At 38.0% G+C, this 19,271-nt stretch overlaps 1 protein-coding gene across 2 annotated transcripts in view; it reads left to right on the top strand.

Annotated features, from left to right (window-relative positions):
* The window catches only part of Tmem50b (transmembrane protein 50B), a 44,477-nt gene that overhangs the window by 5,857 nt on the left and 19,349 nt on the right, over positions 1 to 19,271 (top strand). For both annotated transcript variants that reach the window (XM_076868169.2, XM_076868171.2), the window contains exons 2-3: positions 16,392 to 16,524; positions 18,819 to 18,931. In XM_076868169.2, coding sequence (XP_076724284.1) covers positions 16,426 to 16,524; positions 18,819 to 18,931 — 212 coding nt within the window. In that variant the 5' untranslated portion in view covers positions 16,392 to 16,425. The remainder of the gene's footprint in view (positions 1 to 16,391; positions 16,525 to 18,818; positions 18,932 to 19,271) is intronic.

A 19,271-nucleotide genomic window follows, 5' to 3' on the forward strand; every position in this document is an offset into this window, starting at 1 on the left:
GGGCAGCATTTCCTTGGCTGATTGGAGGGAAAGGATCTGGCTGCCAGTCTCCTGAGCAGACAGAGGCTGAGACTGTCTCCATTTAGCATATAGTCCCTTATGTCTAATTTTCAGTGTGATACCTGCATTGTCTGTTGGATCTGGTATTTCCCAGTCCAGAATACAAGAAATAGGAAAAAGCCCCACTTGTCAGTTGCCAACTCCATGAAGAGAGAAGGAGAAGTTGCCAAGTTGCTGAGACTGGCCTCAAACTGTGATCCTCTTGCCTTAGCCTCCTGAGTTGCTGGGATTGTAGGTGTGCACCACTGTGCCAGCAGGAGTTGATTTTTTTTTTTTTTAAACTCCCTTTACTGTAGTTTTAGTGCAGTTTCAGGAGTGAGCAAAAATGAGATGCGTATATGTAATGTATCAAGTTCAACCAGAAACTGTACAGGTTTTTCTTTAGAGTTCTGGTAATGCTGTCAGGAACAGAATGCCTTCTACAAAGCAATCATATGTCTGTATGTGGTCTTTTGTGGTTGACTGACAGGATTCAGTGCCCACATGTGCACTCTGTTCTCATTAATTTTCACTTTCTGAGGGGCATGTGACCATTACTCCAGTTTACATACCAGAAGACCATAGCCTGGGGGAACTTTGAAGCTTGAATAGTTCCTGGCACATGGTTAGTCCAGGAAGAATGGAATGGATGAAAGAACCTGTCCAAGTAGGCACAGCAGGGAAGGAGGCTGTGGGTAGCAGTGAGCCTAGGTTGGCATCAACTGTAACGATCATGCTTTTAGCTTCCTGAAGGTGTTCGTATCTTTGAGCTCTTTAGAAATATTCTTCCTGTAGATCTTTTCTGAATCCATCTTAATGACTTTGCTTTCCCAGTACTACTCCCCAGTAGGGTTCCCTTTTGCCTATGTGGGTTAAAAACTGTAAACCTGGAACCAGTTTCTCTGAACTAAGCAACTCCAGAGGATGCAAAGATGACTAAGCAGAGCTCCACCTGGGGAGTCAGGAAAGGATGTCCTTGGTGAATAAGTTGAATAATTTTGCTATGGCTGGATCAGCTCTCGGATTATATAGTAGTCATCTGCATTGCTGTGGTAATTCTGTTTTTTTTTCCCCTACCTTTTTCCTTTCCTTTTATTTTATTTTATTTATTTTTTTAATGGTAGTTGGATACAATACCTTTATTTTATTTATTTATTTTTATGTGGTGCTGAGGATCGAACCCAGGACCTTGCATGTGGGAGGCCAGCACTCTACCGCTGAGCCACAACCCCAGCCCCCCCTACCTTTTTATTAAAAAATAAAACAAAACATTGAAACATTCGGAGAAGTTTACTGAAAGAACAGTAACTTTGACATTGTTAATATCTTACCACATTTGGTTTACATTATTATTATTTTCCTAAACTGTGTGATAGAATGTTGTTGACACTGTCAGCATGCGTGATTTACTCCTTGCTACAGCTTTTGAATTTGGGGTCTGTAATGGAGTGGCAGTCCTGATGATTTCTCAGTTACCTTTGAGGTTCTTCTTGTTGAATAACACCTGGCTTCCACTGAGATGACTGTTCTGTACTAATCTCCTTATCTGGTGGTCACTTGACCACACCCTTGTTTTCTCTAATTTTTTTCCTGTATGGATAGGCTGAGAAAATTTTCTGTTTTTAAGTTCTGCTTGTTTTTTGGTTAACAATTCCATTTTAAAGTTATCTTTGTCTTTGTACATTTTAGTATAAGCATACCAGAGACACCAAGTCACATTGTCAACATTACTTAGAAATTTCCTTAGCCAGCTCCCTCTGTCCCAGGTACTCAGGAGGCTGAAACAGGAGGATTTTTTTGAGCCCAGAAGTTTGATGGCAGCCTGGACAACATAGCAAGAATCTGTTTTAGCAAAACAAAATAACATTTTTCTTAGTCAAATACTCACAACCTTTACCTTCCATAAAAGACTAAAATAAAAACATAATTTAACCAAGATTTTTTTTTTTTTTTTTTTTTGATACTGGGAATTGAACTCAGTGGTACTCGACCACTGAGCCCCAGCCCCAGCCCTATTTTGTATTTTATTTAGAGACAGGGTCTCACTGAGTTGGTTAGTACCTTGCTGTTGCTGAGGCTGGCTTTGAACTGGTGATCCTCTTGCCTCAGCCTCCCTAGCCACTGGGATTATAGGTGTGTGCCACCGTACCTGGCAAACCAAGTTCTTTGATACTTTGTAGTAATGATTGCCTTTCCTTTATTGTCCCATGATAGGTTTCTCATCTCTGTCCAAGATATCAGTGGAATGGTCCTACTGTCCATATTTCTGCCAACCTTCTGTTCATAACCCCTTTTCCCACTGCAGAAAATTGAGGCTCTGTTGCAACACTCCTCTTCCTTCTGAGCTTTCACTAGTCACAGAATGGTTCATCGTGACAAGGTAGCCTTTTTCCATCATGCACCTCCAAACTTTTAGCCTTGCCTCTTACCCATTTCCAAAGCTGCCTTCACATAAGTGTTACAACCATCTTCACTTTTTGGCTTTCTGACTTAGTCCATTTGGGCTGCTATAACACGATACCATAAACTGGGTAACTTATAAGTAACAAATTTACTTTTCATAGTTGGGAAGACTTGGAAGTCCAAGATCAAGGTGCTGGAACATTTGGTGTCTGGTGAAGGCTGGCTGGTTCATAGACAAAGCCATCTGATTGTATCCTCACATGATGGAAGCTTGAAAGGATCTCTTGGTGGGCCTCTTTTTTTTTAAGACACTAATTCGACTTATGAGGGCTCTACCCTTCTGACCTAATCACTCCCAAAGGCCCCCATCTCCCAATACCATCACCTTGGGTGAGGATTAGGATTTTCATATTTGAAATTTGGGGGCATACCAACATTCAGACATAGCAATAAATTTATAAACAAGGCAATTTTCTTTACAAACTCACAGTTCTACCATTATTACATCCAAGGAAATAGTTCTGTAGTATTCTCTGATGTCTGACCTGTTGTCAGGTTTCCCTCATTGACTGAAGACTGTCTTTAAAATAATTTTTGTTGAACCATGATCAGTCAAGGTTTACACATTTCATTTATTAATAGTGTGATTTTGACATACATGAAATTAATGATGAAATCCTTTGAAGTTTCTACCTCATATTGCTCTTGGAGATTGCTCTATTACCAGAGAGATACCCATGCTTCAAGTCTTAACAATGGAAGGGACCCTGGAGGTAATTTGGTGCAATGATTACTGTACTTTGCTGATCATTAGTAAGGGGAATTTTCCAAATTAGGAAATTTAAAATATGGAGTTTTGTTCTTATTCCTGGCTTTCTGATCTTTTAAGGGAGAGTTCCATTTACTCCCTGCCCCCAACACACACACACACACACACACACACACACACACCTTTTTTTTTCTTTCACTTAAAATTTTGCTCATGAGTGTAAAGATAGCCTGGTACAGTGGTCCATGGGCCTACATGGGGACAACTGGTTTAGAGCAACCCCTGGTCAGGCAGTGTTGCACAGTTAGCAAATGTCAGAGCCAGGACTAGAAGCAGGGCTTCCCATGTTCATCCCCCCCGCCCCCCAAGTGTTAGAGTTCTCTTTGTTGAACATACATTAGATAATTACTTTGCAATATGATGGCTGTACAACAAAAACCCCTCAGAAAACCATCCATCAAAGCATTTAAGCTATGATGCCTGTGATTTGATGTGAGTCCTAAAGGTTGAATTGGAAGTTTGCCTGTAGATACAAAAATGAAAGGGGCATTCCAAGGAAGGGGAGCTCTGTGTGTGTGTTTGTGTGTAAATTATATTTTGAAAATACATATTTATGTATATAAGGTATTTTTCAGTTTGCTTCACTTAGAGTAGGTATTCAACAAATAGTGTGCCTTTTCCCTACTATTTCTTTATGATTGCGGTAGAGAGTAGTGGGAGTTAGGAACATCATATTAAGGGAAGAATATTAAGTACTCTGTTTATATTGTATTAGACTTTAGCTTATAGGCTGTGGCAAATTTTGCATGGGTGCATGATCCAATTTGAGATTTAGAGAGAAAATTCTGGTAACATATAGACTTGGAAGCAGGGAGGATGATTTTAAGAAATAATGTGTTTGAGTATAGTGTCACAGCAAATTTTTTTTGTCACCAAAATGATGTTTCTTATTTCCAGTTTTTATAGGTGGTCAGTTTTATTGATGATGATGATGATGATGATGATGATGATGATGATTGGGTATGGGGACTGAACCTAGGGTTGTTTGTCACTGAGCTACATTATCAGCCCTTGTGTTTTTTTATTTTTAGACAGGGTCTCACTAAATTGATGAGGTTGGCCTTGAATTTGTGACTCTCCTGTCTCAGTTTCCCCAGTTGCTGGAATTACAGGCATGTGCCACTGTACTCAGCTGAGGGAAAATTCTTTTATGTAAAAACAGACTTCCTTATTTAAGTAACCAAATTTTAGGCCAAAAAAGGATTTAAGCCATTTTATCAGTTTGTTAAATTGGAATTGGACACTATGGCATAATATTGTTCTTTTCCTGTTAGAGTCATTTTTTTTCACCATCAGCTTATTTATTATTATTATTATTATTATTATTATTATTATTATTATTATTATTTAAGAGAGAGATAGAGATAGAGAATTTTTTAATATTTATTTTTTAGTTTTTGGTGGACACAACATCTTTGTTTGTATGTGGTGCTGAGGATCGAACCCGGGCCGTACGCGTGCCAGGCGAGCGCGCTACCGCTTGAGCCACATTCCCAGCCCTTATTTATTATTTTTAATTGACAAATCGTACTTGTACATGTAAATTGTTAGTTTAAAATGCTTAGTGTAAAGTGGACTTTATTTCTATCATAGAATAAGGCATGTATTGCATTTCACTCTGTGAAAATTTTAATAGACTCAGTCATTCAATACCTACTTTATGTCAGGTACTGTGGGAGGCTCTGGGAAAATATGTGAGTAGTAATGGAGTTGGACTATTCTCCATGGGGGAGGTAGGTGTTAAATAGTAAAATTAAGAATGAAATGATAGAAGGGGAGTCCATCTTCTCTTGGAATCAGAGGTCATGGAAATCAGTATCTTCTTTCACTTGGATAATTTCAGTAGTCTCTTAACTGGTCTTTCTTTTTCCACTCTTCCCCCTAGAGTCTGTTCTTCCCACAACAGCCAAAGGGATTATTTTAAATGTAAGTGCTTTACTCAGAACCTTATGATTCCTTATTTTAGTCAGTAAAAACCAGAGTTCTCACAGTGGCCTGCAGGGCTCTGTAATGATCTGTGACCTCTCTGATCTCATTTTCTTCTACTTTTTCCTCTCATTGACTCCTCTCAGCCACACTGGCTTCCCTGTTGTTCCTTGCCTAACCAGGCACTATGACCTAGGGCTCTTGCCCTGGCATTTATTCTCTGCAGATCTTGATAGGACTAACTCCCTCCTCACCTTCAGGTCTTGGCTCAGGTGTTATTTTCTCAATGGGACCTTCCTTGGCTGCCAGTTTGGCATTTCAACTGTCTACTCTACCACTATACATCCAGTCCCCCTTACTCTGCTCTGTCCCTGCCCCGCTCCCATCCCAGTGGCATTAATCACCTGCTCACATGATCTATAATTTATTTATTATGTTTTCTCTCTTTCTCTTTCTTAATAAGTTCCTTAAAGCCAGTGCTTTATGTCTGTTCATTGATGAACCTTAAGTGCCGAGAACAGTGCCTGACATGTAGTAGGCACCCTGAATAAATGTTGAGTGAATGAAGAGAAAACTGATATTTGCTGAAAATGGACTTTTCAGCTGTCATTTACATATGAGTGAAAGTTAATTAAGTGAGCTGGGGATGGAAGGGTATCAAATAGAGGGCATGGGTTTTAGATGGGGTGATTTGGCAATTATGAGGCACTACCAGTGTTACTAACTAGAGGAAAGAGAAAATTTATTATGAGGAAGGACAAAACTCTATGGAGTTTTGTCTTTATGTTAAGTCAACCGAGAAGACAATTAAATGTTTTAAGCGGGAGGAAGATAACCAGATTTGTTCTATTTTATAAAAAGTCATTCCAGCTGCAGTATGGAGGACTGATTGATGAGGGCTGCAGTGCCCATGGAACAGGTCAGTTGGGAGGTTATTGTAATAGGACAGATGAGAGAGAATAGTACTCAGGTCATGGTGGTGGTGGAGATGGAGAGAAATTAAATTAGACTCCAGAAATATTTAGGATGTATCAGGTGGTAGATTGGATGTGAGAGTTGAGAGAGAAATAGCAAGGAAGGTGCCTGGGTTTCTAGCTTGTGTAACCGAGTGAATGGTGGTTCATTCATTGTAGAGAAGCCGGAGTAGGGTCATGTTTGGAAGAGAATTGAACTCAGGTTTAGACTCATTGATTTTAAGATGATTTTGAGACAGACAAGATGTCAAACAGGCAGTTAAATGTATGAATCTGGGATTGGGAGTTTAAAGTTACAAATCATTGAGAAACAGTGGAGGGGAGGAGTCACCAGATAATCTACATTTTTTTAGTAATTAAAAGTTGTTAAAAAAAGATACTTCTGAAGGCAGTTATAAAATAAAGTCTCTTGAAAAATTCACACTATCTTTTGCTTTGATTTTCAATGTAAATTTTTCACACAAATTGGGGTGCTTGCTAATTTTTTTCTTTCTTTTTTTTTTTTGTGATCTACAATTCAGTAGGTAAGTAAGTATTTCCTGAGATTAAATATGTAAAATGTTTTTTAAAAAAGTACTTAGATCTCTGAATAATTAATGTTGTTAGATTTTAAGACCTATAAAACATTCACATTGGGAGTGCTTAGAAACTAGGTTTATACCTAACTCAAGAAGAAAACTGTGTTCTTCAGATTCTGCTGGCAAGGTTTGATTCAGCAGTAATCATCAAGGTCATTGCAGACTGCCGTCTTCTTTCCAAGTGCTTACAGTGTTCCTTTAGATAGGGGATATTTCTTTTCTTGTTCATGTTCTTCTATAGTCTTCATCATAGGCAAGACAGTAACTGTCTCCCCATGAAATCTGAAATGAGAGAAATTCTGTGACACTATACCTGATGGACACCAACAGTGTGTTATTGGTCATGAGCACAGATTTTGGAATCACATGTGAACTTTAGTGGAAAGCTTGCTTTTCCCCTTGATAACTGTGTGACCTTGTCAAGCTAACTATTCTCTAAACCTTTTCAATAATGTGAGGATAATAATAATAACTGACTAAGGAATACTCATGTAAAGAATATTTCTAAGAAGAGTGGAGTAGCCTGTAAAGAGCTTGGCTTCTGTAAACAACCTATAACTAATAGTCAGTGCTGGTGGTAGTAACAGTAGTAATGGGAAGATATAGATTCTATTTTATCATATATTTTTTTGGGGGGTGGGGGGTTTTGAACTTGGGCACTCAACCACTCAGCCACATCCCCTGTCCATTTTTGTATTTAGAGACAGGGTCTCACTGAGTTGCTTGGTACCTCACATTTGTTGAGGCTGGCTTTGAACCCACAGTCCTCCTGCCTCAGCCGGCCAAGGTGCTGATCCCAGGCATGTGCCACATGCCTGGCTTAGATTCTATTTTTGTTGTTTGATTAAATTTGTTTTGCTCTGGCTGTGTAGACCAGTATCTTGAATTATTTTTCTATTTTATTATTGCATTGATTTTTTGTAACAGGTTTTTAAAATTGTTTTTATTGTTGATGGACCTTTATTTATTTATTTGTACGTGGTGCAGAGTATCAAACCCAGTGCCTTACACATACTAGGCAAACATTCTATCACTGAGCAACAACCCCAGCCTTGTAACAGATTTTTAAATGATAAAATTATAATTTTAAAAGTGTTAACTGATTATTGTACTAGCATGTAAATCCCCTGATGATGAAGACTAAGTTTTATTAATCTTTATTTCCCCCCTGTGCCTTGCCCATAGGAGACATTCTGTAAATATCCAGAACATGCTCTTGAGGAGCTTTTGCTGATTTAATGTTTGTGAAGGTCTCTCATGCTAGACACATACTAATTCAAGGAAGACAGGAAATTTTGAGAGGTAAACACTGATTTGAAACCAAATCCTCTTCTACCTTTTCTCCTTGAGATACCTTAGCTACCTTCATGATTTCAGGTATTGCCTTATTATTGAGAACCTTTATAATCTTTATCTCTGCCTTAAACCACTCTTTCAAATTTCAGTTGTCCTCTGTACATCCCCATACTGCATGTCCTTCATTAAATATCAACTATATCACTCCTCATCTAACTCTCTCTCCCATTCTCCCTCTTAATAGTCCCCCGCCCCACTTTTTTCCCCCCAATTAGAGCATTATAGTTATACATAGTAGTTGGATTCATATTCAGAAAATCATACATGCATGGTGTTTGATTTATTCCATTTCAGTCCTTGTTCCTCCAGTCCCTGTTTTGATTAATGGTCTTTCACCAGCCTCTGGACACCTAACCAAGAAACCTAATGTTTTTTTAACTTCTTCCTGCCTATTGCTAACACCTCTTTAATATTTCTCTAAAGCATTTTCCTTAGTTTGTAAAACTTGGCCTCAGTTTGCATTCTTATTTTCTCTTCGTCCAGAACTATGGCAGGTGTCTCTTTAACATTCCTCTTCAGTTCCTCCTTGCTGCCACCAAAATTCTCTTCTGAATTACAGATCTGATCCTGTCACTTCCTTGCTTATAGACCTTGGTGGTTTCCTGTTGCTCAGAGCAAGCATCCACAAATTGTAACCCGTGGGCAGCTCTGGCCTTCTACTATTTTTGTAAAGGCAGGCTTTATTAGAACACACCACACTCATTTCTTCATGTTTCGCATATGGCTGCTTTCACACTATGACAACAGAGTTGAATAGTTGTGACAGATTGTATGGCCAACAAAAACCTAATGTGTAAACTATTTGGTTCTTTATAGAAAATGTTTGCCAAGCCCTGACTTAAGAGGATAGAGTTCAGATTTGAGGAGGCTTCCAAACAGGTCATTATCACTTTCCACAGTTAACTTAAAATCCATCCTATTCTTCTGGGTCTATATAATTCCACATATTTTATTTTTTTGTTATCAGACAAACTCCTGTTCATGCTTCAAAACCCAGGTCAATTAGTTCTTTCCTTATCAAACTTTCTTCAACTCTTACTGGCAAGTAGTGTTCTCTAACCCCCCACCCCCAGAACTTGGGATCCAACCCAGGGCTCTTTACTGCTGAACTATGTCCCCAGCCCAATTTATTTTATTTCATTTCATTTTGGTACTGAGGAGGATTTTACCAGGGGATTTTACCACTGAGCTACATTTTGAGCCCTTTCTGTATTTATTTCAAGAGAGTCTCACCAAGTTGCTAAAAAAGGGCCTTGCTAAACTGCCATCCTCCTGTTTCAGGCTCCTGAGTCACTGGGATTTAGGTATGCACTACCATGCCTGGCTCCTTTTTATTTTCTGTTTTGGGATATGGTCTTGCTAAATCCCCCAGGCTAGTTTGTAATCTTTTTGCCTCAGCTTCCTGAGTCACTGGTATTGCAGGAATACCACCATGCCCTGCTAATATTTAAAATTTTTTTTCTATTATAGTAGTTTAAAAATTATAGCACATAGTATATGTCTATTATACACATATTGTAAGGCAATTATTTGCTATTCTGACAATGTCTCTGACTATTCTCTATGTGACTATCTTTTTTAAAAAAATATTTTTAAAGTTCTTGATGGACTTTTATTTTATTTATTTGTTTAGATGCAGTGCTGAGAATTAAACCTAGTGCCTCACACATGCTAGGCAAGTGCTCTACCGTGAGCCACAACTCTAATCCTACATTGACTATCTTACTCATTTTTTTATACTCAATGCCTTACAATACTAGTACCATTGAACAACTAATGATGAGAGATGAATGAACAAAGATATGGTATTAAAGAAGTTTGATTAAATAACATGAATTAGATATATTATTTGGGATTCTCATGCATAGAAGATTACTCAGATCATGTTTGTATATTAATGGTTATTGTTTCTTCTTGCCTTTTGCAAGTTTATTTTTTCCCCCTAAACTGAGTTTTTGAAGGTGAAATTCTGACAGTTGAATCACTTAAAATGCCCTTTAAGAAGGACTTGTGTTTCCTTTTATAAAGTGTTGGTTCTCAGTAATAGGTATTACAGGGCAGGCAGCACCTCATCAGGGTAATTTTTCCTGTTCAGTAGGGGATAAGCCACCTGAGAAAATAATGTCTGAAGTAATTAGGGAAGAAATAAAAGACAAAGTCAGAATTATAGATTTAAGGGTGTACCTGATAGGATCTTCCAGTCCATGCAGGAACTGGAACAGAACAATTAGAAAGTGGCTCTGGTGGCTTATTTAAGGGGGTACATCAAAGGCAGGGATAAGGTTTCAGGGGTGTAGTCTTGCTTCATGATGTCTTGTAGTCAACAGGTTGGTTGGTATCTTGGTAGGCCACACCCATCTCTGAGAGGCTGTGTGGCTACAGCAGGTCACCCTATCTGGAGTGTTGTGTGGGACCTGGGAGAGCTGATGGAAATTCACATGTATCTGGGTGGTCTTAACCAGCAGGATGTCACTGGAGGTTCCCAGATACCAGATTTTCCTATTCACTGGCTACGATGTGGGTTTGGTCCACACATAGCCCAAGATGGCTCTTGACAAATAGAAATAATTACTGTCTAATGTATTATATACTTGAATCAGACCACTGTGTTAGTCAGCTTTCCATCACCTTGACAAAATAACCTGAGATAATCACTTAAGAAAGTTTTATTTTGACTCATAGTTTCAGAGGTTCCAGTTCATGGTTGCTTGGCCCTGTTGCTTTGGGCCTGTGGCAGCAAAGTATATCATGGTGGTTGTGGGTAGTGGAGGAGGCTGTTCACTTCATGGTAGCCAGGAAACAAAAGAGAGACAGGAAGAGCTGAGGTTCTACTAACCCCTTCATGGGCATGCCCCTCCCAATGACCTAACTTCCTCTCACTGCCTCCTAAAAGTTTTACCACTTCCCAGTAGTGCTAAATTCTGGGGACCAAGTTTTCGACACATGGGCCTTTGGGCCTTTCAAGGCAGTTTGGATCTTTTAAGATAGCAACCACTGATCCAGTTCAATAATTTCTTTTTTGATTGGTCAGAGTCAGTTTTGTGAGAGAGCCTAGAAAGAATTTCCTTGATCTATAAAAGTCTTTTTAAGTTTATAAAAAGGAATTGTAGATGTATTACATCATATGGGAGGCTTCTGGGCAGGTTGCAGATGAGAAGAATCACCTAGTTCATTGTGTTAATTACAGTAACTTTTAAAAACTTTGTATTTTTCAAAAACATAATTCATTAGCCGGGTGCTGTGTCACACACCTGTAATCTCAGCGGCTCTGGAGGCTGAGGCAGGAGGGTCACAAGTTCAAAGCCAGCCTCAGCAAAAAGAAGGCCCCAAGCAACTCAGTGAGACCCTGTCTCTAAATAAAATACAAAATAGGGCTGGGAATGTAGCTCAGTGGTCGAGTGCCCCTGAATTCAATCCCTGGTACCCTCCCCTCCCCCCAAAAACATAATTCATGTTTAGCATAGCAAATTTCAAAAATATGCAAACAAAAAGCAAAAGAAACACAGATCCTATCAATCACTTATATATAATAACATGAAAGTACTGGTGTTTGTCCTTCCTTATTATCCCAGTGTTTACACATATATATGTTTGTGTGTTTATATATAAATACTATTAATTTTTTTCCTAGAAAGAAAATAATGCAATAGATAGCTATATATTTCCTGCTTTTAGAACTATTTATAATAGATTCATATATAGAAAATGAATTTCATTTTTATGATCTTTTTCTCAATATCATTCATTACCACCCTTATATTATTAAATGTATTTTTAGTTGTAGTTGGACACATTACCTTTATTTCACTTATTTATTTTTATGTGGTGCTGAGGATCGAACCCAGGGTCTGCTCATGCGAGGGGAGCGGTCTACCACTGAGCTACAATCCCAGCCCCTAAATGTTATCTTTTTTTTAACTTTATTTTATTTATTTTAATTGTAGTCGAACACAATACCTTGATTTTATTTATTTATTTTTATGTGGTGCTAAGGATGGAACCCAGCGCCTTCACATGCTAGGCGAGCATTCTACTATTGAGCCACAACCCCAGCCCCTATCTTTTTTTTTTTTTTCTTAATATTTATTTAGTTGTAGAGGGACTCACAATATCTTGTTTATTAATTTGTTTTTTATGTGGTGCTGAGGATCAAACCAGTGCCTCATACATGCTAGGCAAACACTCTACCACTGATCTACAGTTCAGTCCTTTATTAAGTCTTTTCTAAAACAAATTTTAAGCCTACATTAAGTAAACTATTTAAATTTTAAAAAAAAAATATTTTTGTAGTTGTCAATGGACCTTTATTTTATTTATATGCGGGTGATGAGGATTGAACTCAGTGCCTCACACATGCTAGGCAAGTGCTCTACCACTGAGCCACAACCCTAGCCCTAAACATTTGATCTATTATTGAACATGTAAATTTTATCTAAGTACTCTTTGCTTTTATTAAGTTCCTAAGGTCTATTATTTTATACTAAATGTTGTATACATGTTTCTCCTTGAAGGCAGGGAACCAGGTTAGTATTGCCAGTTTTCCTTAAATCAAAACTGTGTCACAAAATAGGTTTATCTTTTGGTAAGCATCAGTGATAAACCCCTCATGGAGGTTGATCTTCCCAGTTTAGAGTGTTGTTAGTACAGTAGCCTTTTCCCCTCCTAATTGCTTACTATAGTGCCTAGGCTCTTGGTGTCTTAATCCTCTTCTCCTTGACGTTATTCAGTTAATTTTCCCTTTACACCCGATGAAACCCCAAATCCTTGATGAGATTCATATTAATCTTTAATGGAATCTGGTGCTTACCTTTCTCTAATTTTATTCCAAGCCACTTGCTCCACTAACTTACTTCACTTATCATGACTGTCTTTGGAATCAACTAATCCTTCCTTGCTAGAACCAGAGCTCTCCTTGTTTTGCATCTCCTTAATCTGATGAACTTTACTTAGCTTTCAAATTTCAGTAGGTTTTTAAGTTTTAGCAAATTTCAACTCTTCAGAAAGGCTCTCCTTGACCTCCCATTTTAAAATAGGTCTTCCTTTTATTCTCTCTGAGGATTCTGTGCCATTTCCTTCATAGCTATTTGCATAAGTTTGTTTTGCTGTTCCCTTGCCCCCCCCTCCATAAACGTCCATCCAGCTTAAGCCCTGGAGGGAGGAGGAGACTGTGGCTTATTTCATAAAGCAGATGTGGAAATAGCTATATATTTCCTGCTTTTAGAACTATTTATTTATTTATTTATTATTATTTTTTTAAAGTAAAGGTCCTCTCTTAAACCTACTACTCCTTCTAATGCTTCTCTCTCTTTTTTAAAGAGAGAGAGAGAGAGAGAGAGAGAGAGAGAGAGAGAGAGAATTTTTTTATTTATTGTTTTAGTTTTCAGCGGACACAACATCTTTGTATGTGGTGCTGAGAATCGAACCCGGGCCGCACGCATGCCAGGTGAGCGCGCTACCGCTTGAGCCACATCCCCAGCCCTAGAACTATTTATAATAGGTTAATATAGAGAAAATGAATTTCAGTTTTTTTTTTTTTTTTTTAGGTTTTGATAGACTTTTATTTTATTTATTCCTATGCCATGCTAAGAATCGAACCCAGTGCCTCACACATGCTGGGCAAGAGGTCTAGCACTGAACTACAGCCCCAGACTTTCATTTTGTTTTAACCTTCAGTTATTATCTTAAATTCAGGGTGACCTTCCTTGTACTTGCTTAGTCAGTTAATATTTAATTCTTTATTAACACTTCATTAATATGTCTGCAGAATATCTTGATCACATGTGTCCATAGTGTTTTTTGTTGTAACAGGTACTTAAAATATTGACTCATCAGCTTGAAATTGTGGAGTCTTGATTTTGTTACTTTGTCAGGATTTATCTGGAAATCCCAGAGTGTTTACTAATCCCCTCTCACTTGGTGGAGATTCAGACTCCAAAATGGAGTTTGTGGTTAGCAGTAGCTGGAATCTCCTTTTAGTTCTTTTAACCATTTAGCTTTTTGGTAATTTCCTGTTGGATTCCTTAAAGTATGTAGAGTTCTCTCTTCTGACCTATTTCATTTGAAGGTTTTGCCTGACTATTTCCTGCTGCTCTGGTGTACTCCATCCTCTGACATCTGAAGCCAATAAGATTGCCACTGCACCACAGTAACTCTCTGGGCTAGGAGTGGGAGTCATGGCCTTCCTCAAGGGGAAAGCTATATAAAAGTGTGTCCTACTCATTGTGTTTTCTTTCTGTCAAGGTCAAATCCCTGGTGGCATGGACCTAGAACATCAGCTATTTGAGAAGCTGAGGCAGGAGAATGATAAGTTTGAGGCCATCTTGGGGAACTTGGCAAGACCCTGTCTAAAAATAAAAAATTCTAAGGAATGGGGGTGTTGCTTGGTGGTAACACCCCTGGGTTCAAGCTCCATTACATTTTTTTTTTTCTTTTTAGAATTTTTGGTGGCTCCGAATCACCTATTTGAATATAATCTGTTTTTTAAAATTCCCACAGTGTGCTACGCTCTAATGACTCTATTCATATTATCTCTTTCCTTTGTTATCTATTATTGCATTGTAAATTAACTCTAAAATCTATGGGCTTAAAGCAGACATTTTGTTATGCTTCTCAGATTCTTTGGGTCAGGAATCTGGGAAGAGCATAGCCAAGATGATTATGCATCCATTTGCTATAACTGGCAGCTCATCTGGGAAGGCTCAGAGTTTGGGTGATGCTATGGCTAGGACACCTGGAGGCGACTTAACACATTAAGGCAGTCCATGTTAGCTGTTGTCTGGGACCTCAGCTGGAACTGTTGGCCAGCACACCTACACCTGGTCTCACTGCAGCGTAGGAGCCTTGAAGGTTGTACACAATGACTCAGGGCTCTCACACTGGTGTTCCAGAGAATCATATAGAAGCTGGAGTGCTTTCTGTATCTAATCTTGGAAGTTACAGTGGCAGAAGGTACCTAACATCACTTCCTTTATTTGGTTTACTGGCCCCTCACCCCTATACTGGAGATTTAACTCAGGGCCACACTACATTCTAGGCAAGTGCTTTATCACTGAGCACTTAGTCCTGTTTATTTATTTAGTTTGGTACTGAACCCAGGAGTACTTAACCACTGAGTCACATCCCCTGCCCACTTTTTAAAGTTTTTTATTTTGAGGCAGGGACTCAATAAGTTATTCTAGGCTTCGCCAAGTTCCTGAGGCTAGTTTTGAACTTGATATCCTCCTGCCTCAGCCTCTAGAGTCGCTAGGATTGCAGGTATATGCCACCACGCCTGGCCCTTTGCCCTTTTTATTTTTTTATTTTATTTTATTTTATTTTTTTTTTAAAGAAAGAGTGAGAGACAGTGAGAAAGAGGGAGAGAGAGAGAGAATTTTTAATATTTATTTTTTAGTATTTGGCAGACACAACATCTTTGTCTGTATGTGGTGCTGAGGATCGAACCCGGGCTGCACGCACGCCAGGCGGGCGTGCTACCGCTTGAGCCACATCCCCAGCCCCCTTTTTATTTTTAATTTAAAGACATGGTCTTGCTAAGTTTCCCATCTTGGTTTACAATTTGTAATCCTCCTGCCTCAACCTCCCCAGTAGCTGGGATTATAGGTGTGTACCACTATGGCAGGCCTGGTCAACTGGTCTTTATTGTTTATATGCAGATTAAGGGGTGGGGCATAGATTCGCCTCTCTATTGGAGAAGTGTCAGAAAATTTACAGATTTACTGATCGGTCAGGCTTTTTTTTTTTTTTTTTTGAGTGTGTGTGTGTGCGTGCGCGCTGGGATCAAACCTGAACCCATAGCCTTGCTTTATTTTTTGGTACTGGGGTTGAACCCAGGGGCACTCAACCACTGAGCTACATCCCCAGCCCATTTTCTGTATTTTATTTAGAGACAGGTCTCAATGAGTTTAGTAGGACCTCACCAAGTTGCTGAATGTGGCTTTCAACTCATGATCCTCCTGCCTTAGTCTCTTGAGCTGCTGGGATTACAGACGTGTGTCAGGCAGCACCTTGAACTTCTTGAACTTGCATGATGATCTAGCTTTGAGCTGCTCCCCCACCCCTTATTGGGAGGTATTAAAACATCAGTGCTCATTTAGCAAATAGTGAGCTCCCCCTTGTGTTGAAGCACAATCCTACGTACATCTTAATGCACATCCTATTGAAGTATTGATTTTTTTTTCTTATAGTAGAATATGCTCTAAAGTCAATTTATGCTTAAAGCTTTAAGAAAGGAATAAGATAGTTTACTTCTTAACATTTCCATAAGTTAATTTTTTTTGTATGATACAGCATTTAATGAAAAACCCATGCTTGAGGACTAAGAATGGCAGGCTTCCTAGATAATTTCCGATGGCCAGAATGTGAATGTATTGACTGGAGTGAGAGAAGAAATGCCGTGGCTTCTGTAGTCGCAGGAATATTGGTAAGTGAGAGAGCCTGATTGGTGACATTTATGCTTCATGTTTTGCTCTGGAAATTAATGTTAGTTCCTTTGAACTGTAAGTACATTTCCAGAGCTATTTTATTTCATTGTTTTGTAAAGCTAATTATCAGGATTCTAGATACTGTTATAGAGTGTGGTAGGCCCTAGGTTTATTTTACTTCATAAATTTGTTAAATTTAAGATCTTTTCTTCAGTTCTAGTATTAATACATGTATTGTTATAGGCAGTAACATTTTTAACATAATGATACAATATGTATGTTACCGTCCTCAGACTCAGAATTTGATGTAACCCAGTTGTTTCGATTTACAGATATCTGTAACTGTCCTGTGGCTACCAGACCTGAAACCTGGCAGCTGCTCTGAGGAAGCACTGGGTTCTCTGTTTATACCTCAGCTATAGTGCTGAGGGCCGGAAGAGGAAGACGTGTGTGGAGGAAACTATTGCTTAATTTTCTTTCCCTTCGTTTTCTTTTCTTTCTTTCTTTTTTTAAAAAACATTTTGTTATTGAAAATGTGAAGAATATAAACAAAAATAGAGGTGGTATAAAGAGCTTCTCACCCCTCCCCATATACCTATCATATATCTTCAAAAAACAAAACAGAAACAAATCACAACCAATCTTACTTTATAGTTTTATCAACCATGCTCTGCCTCCCAAGCATATTTTTGAAATAAATTTTAGTGTTTTACATTTTTAAGATTCATCTCTTTCATCGTACGGTTCTTTCAAAGTCCATAAAAAATCCAAACCAGATCAAATCAATTAAGGTGGGGTAGAAACTGAAGATAATTGTGAGGAAATCTGCATGCAGAATTCTTTTAAATGTTTATAAGTTTTTCTTTTTGTACTGAGGTAGAGCCTAGAGGTGCTTTACCACTGACACTGAGCCACATCCTCGGTCTTTTTTTTTTTTTTTTTTAAGAGACAGTGTCTTGCTAAGTTGCTGAGGCTTTTCTCAAACTTATGATCCTCCTGCCTTAGCCTCCTGAATTGCTGGGATTACAGACATGCCACCACCCCAGTTGTTTTTTATTTTTGTCAATGTGCTCTTTAACTGTGTTGGCTAATATTTGGGGAGGTTAGAACTGACTTTTCTTTTTCATTAAATCCTTTTCAGTGGCTGGGGTTGTGGCTCAGCAGTAGAGTGCTCACCTAGCAAGTGCGGGGCCCTGGGTTTGATCCTCAGCACCACATAAAAATAAATAAATAAAGGTATTGTGTCCAACTACACTAAAAAAAAAAAAAAAAAAAATTAAAAAAAAATCCTTGGGGCTCGGGATGTGGCTCGAGTGGTAGCATGCTTGCCTGGCATGCATGGGGCACTGGGTTCGATCCTTAGCACCACATAAGAATAAAATAAAGATATTGTGTCCACCTAAAGCTAAAAAATAAATATTTTTAAAAAATCCTTTTCAGGTTTATTAGTAATTTTACTTCATAAGAGTTTGGAAGCTTTTCATGGATGTCTTTTAACAATTTTTAAAAATTTACTAAACATTAAGGTTACATAATTTATCATGTCAGGAGTTTAGAAAATCATATACTCAATATGTCTAAGAAATTCTTCAGGGGCTGCGGTTGTGGCTCAGTGGTATAGTGCTTGCCTCGCACGCACGAGACCCTGGGTTTGATCCTCAGCGCTACATAAAAAATTAAATAAGTGAAATAAAGGTATTGTGTCCAACTACAACTAAAAAAAAATAAATTAAGAAAAAAATTCTTCAGCAGCTTATTGAACTAGGTTTGTTCAACTTAGCTCACTCAGTTATGTGGTGTTTAGCTAAATAACATAAATTAAACAATTACGATCTTAAATAGTTTTGGAGATATGACAGCTGACTCTTGGCACAACTCATTTGTGGGAGCAAATGAGGAATGTTAAAATTTGAGGATATTAAAAAGGAATGTTCTATAGAGAAAAGAAACATCTGATAATCAGGAAGTTGGTTATGTTGGAGGTTAGGTAAGAGAGCTTGCATGTAATTGTGGTAGAAGAAACATATAAGCCATTCCCAAATAAATTTTTTAATCTAGCGCTGAGAGCAGAACTTCAGAATCTTATTCAGATTTGATTAGATATGTTCACTTCATCTGCTATAAAGAACAAGTAAACACGGGATTCTTACTTTTATATTTCAGCATTCACAACTGAAAAAGTAGAAATGTTTTGTCTCATTTATATGATCTGTAGGGAAAAAGGAGTTTTAAAGAGCAAATATTGTACTAAGCAAGAGTTTTTGTGTTTTAATGTCTTGGACTCTTTCTTAAGTTTTTCACAGGTTGGTGGATCATGATTGATGCAGCTGTGGTATATCCAAAGCCAGAACAGTTGAACCATGCTTTTCACACATGTGGTGTATTTTCCACATTGGCTTTCTTCATGTAAGTATAAAGGTAATTCTCAATTCAAGATTATTTTTTAAAAAATATTTTCCTCTTAACGTTTACTGCTTTTTTTAATAGCTTAAATTTTATTGATGGAGTGTTCTCTGACATGATAAATTTAAATTTCCCTTTAAGGTTTTTTTTTTTAAACCAAGAATGAGTGTTGAATTTAGTCAGATATCTTTTTATCATCTATAAAGATTATCATGTGATTTTTCTCCTTGTATTTTTAAAACTATTTTGTTATCAAGTTATATTCATGTTTTATTATCTTAATAGTAATGATAATATTATTTTTCTTGGAATAGTAATGGTATCTTAGATTTAATGAAATGTG

The sequence above is a fragment of the Callospermophilus lateralis genome, chromosome 10, assembly GCF_048772815.1.
Source record: "Callospermophilus lateralis isolate mCalLat2 chromosome 10, mCalLat2.hap1, whole genome shotgun sequence".
Classification (NCBI taxonomy): domain Eukaryota; kingdom Metazoa; phylum Chordata; class Mammalia; order Rodentia; family Sciuridae; genus Callospermophilus; species Callospermophilus lateralis.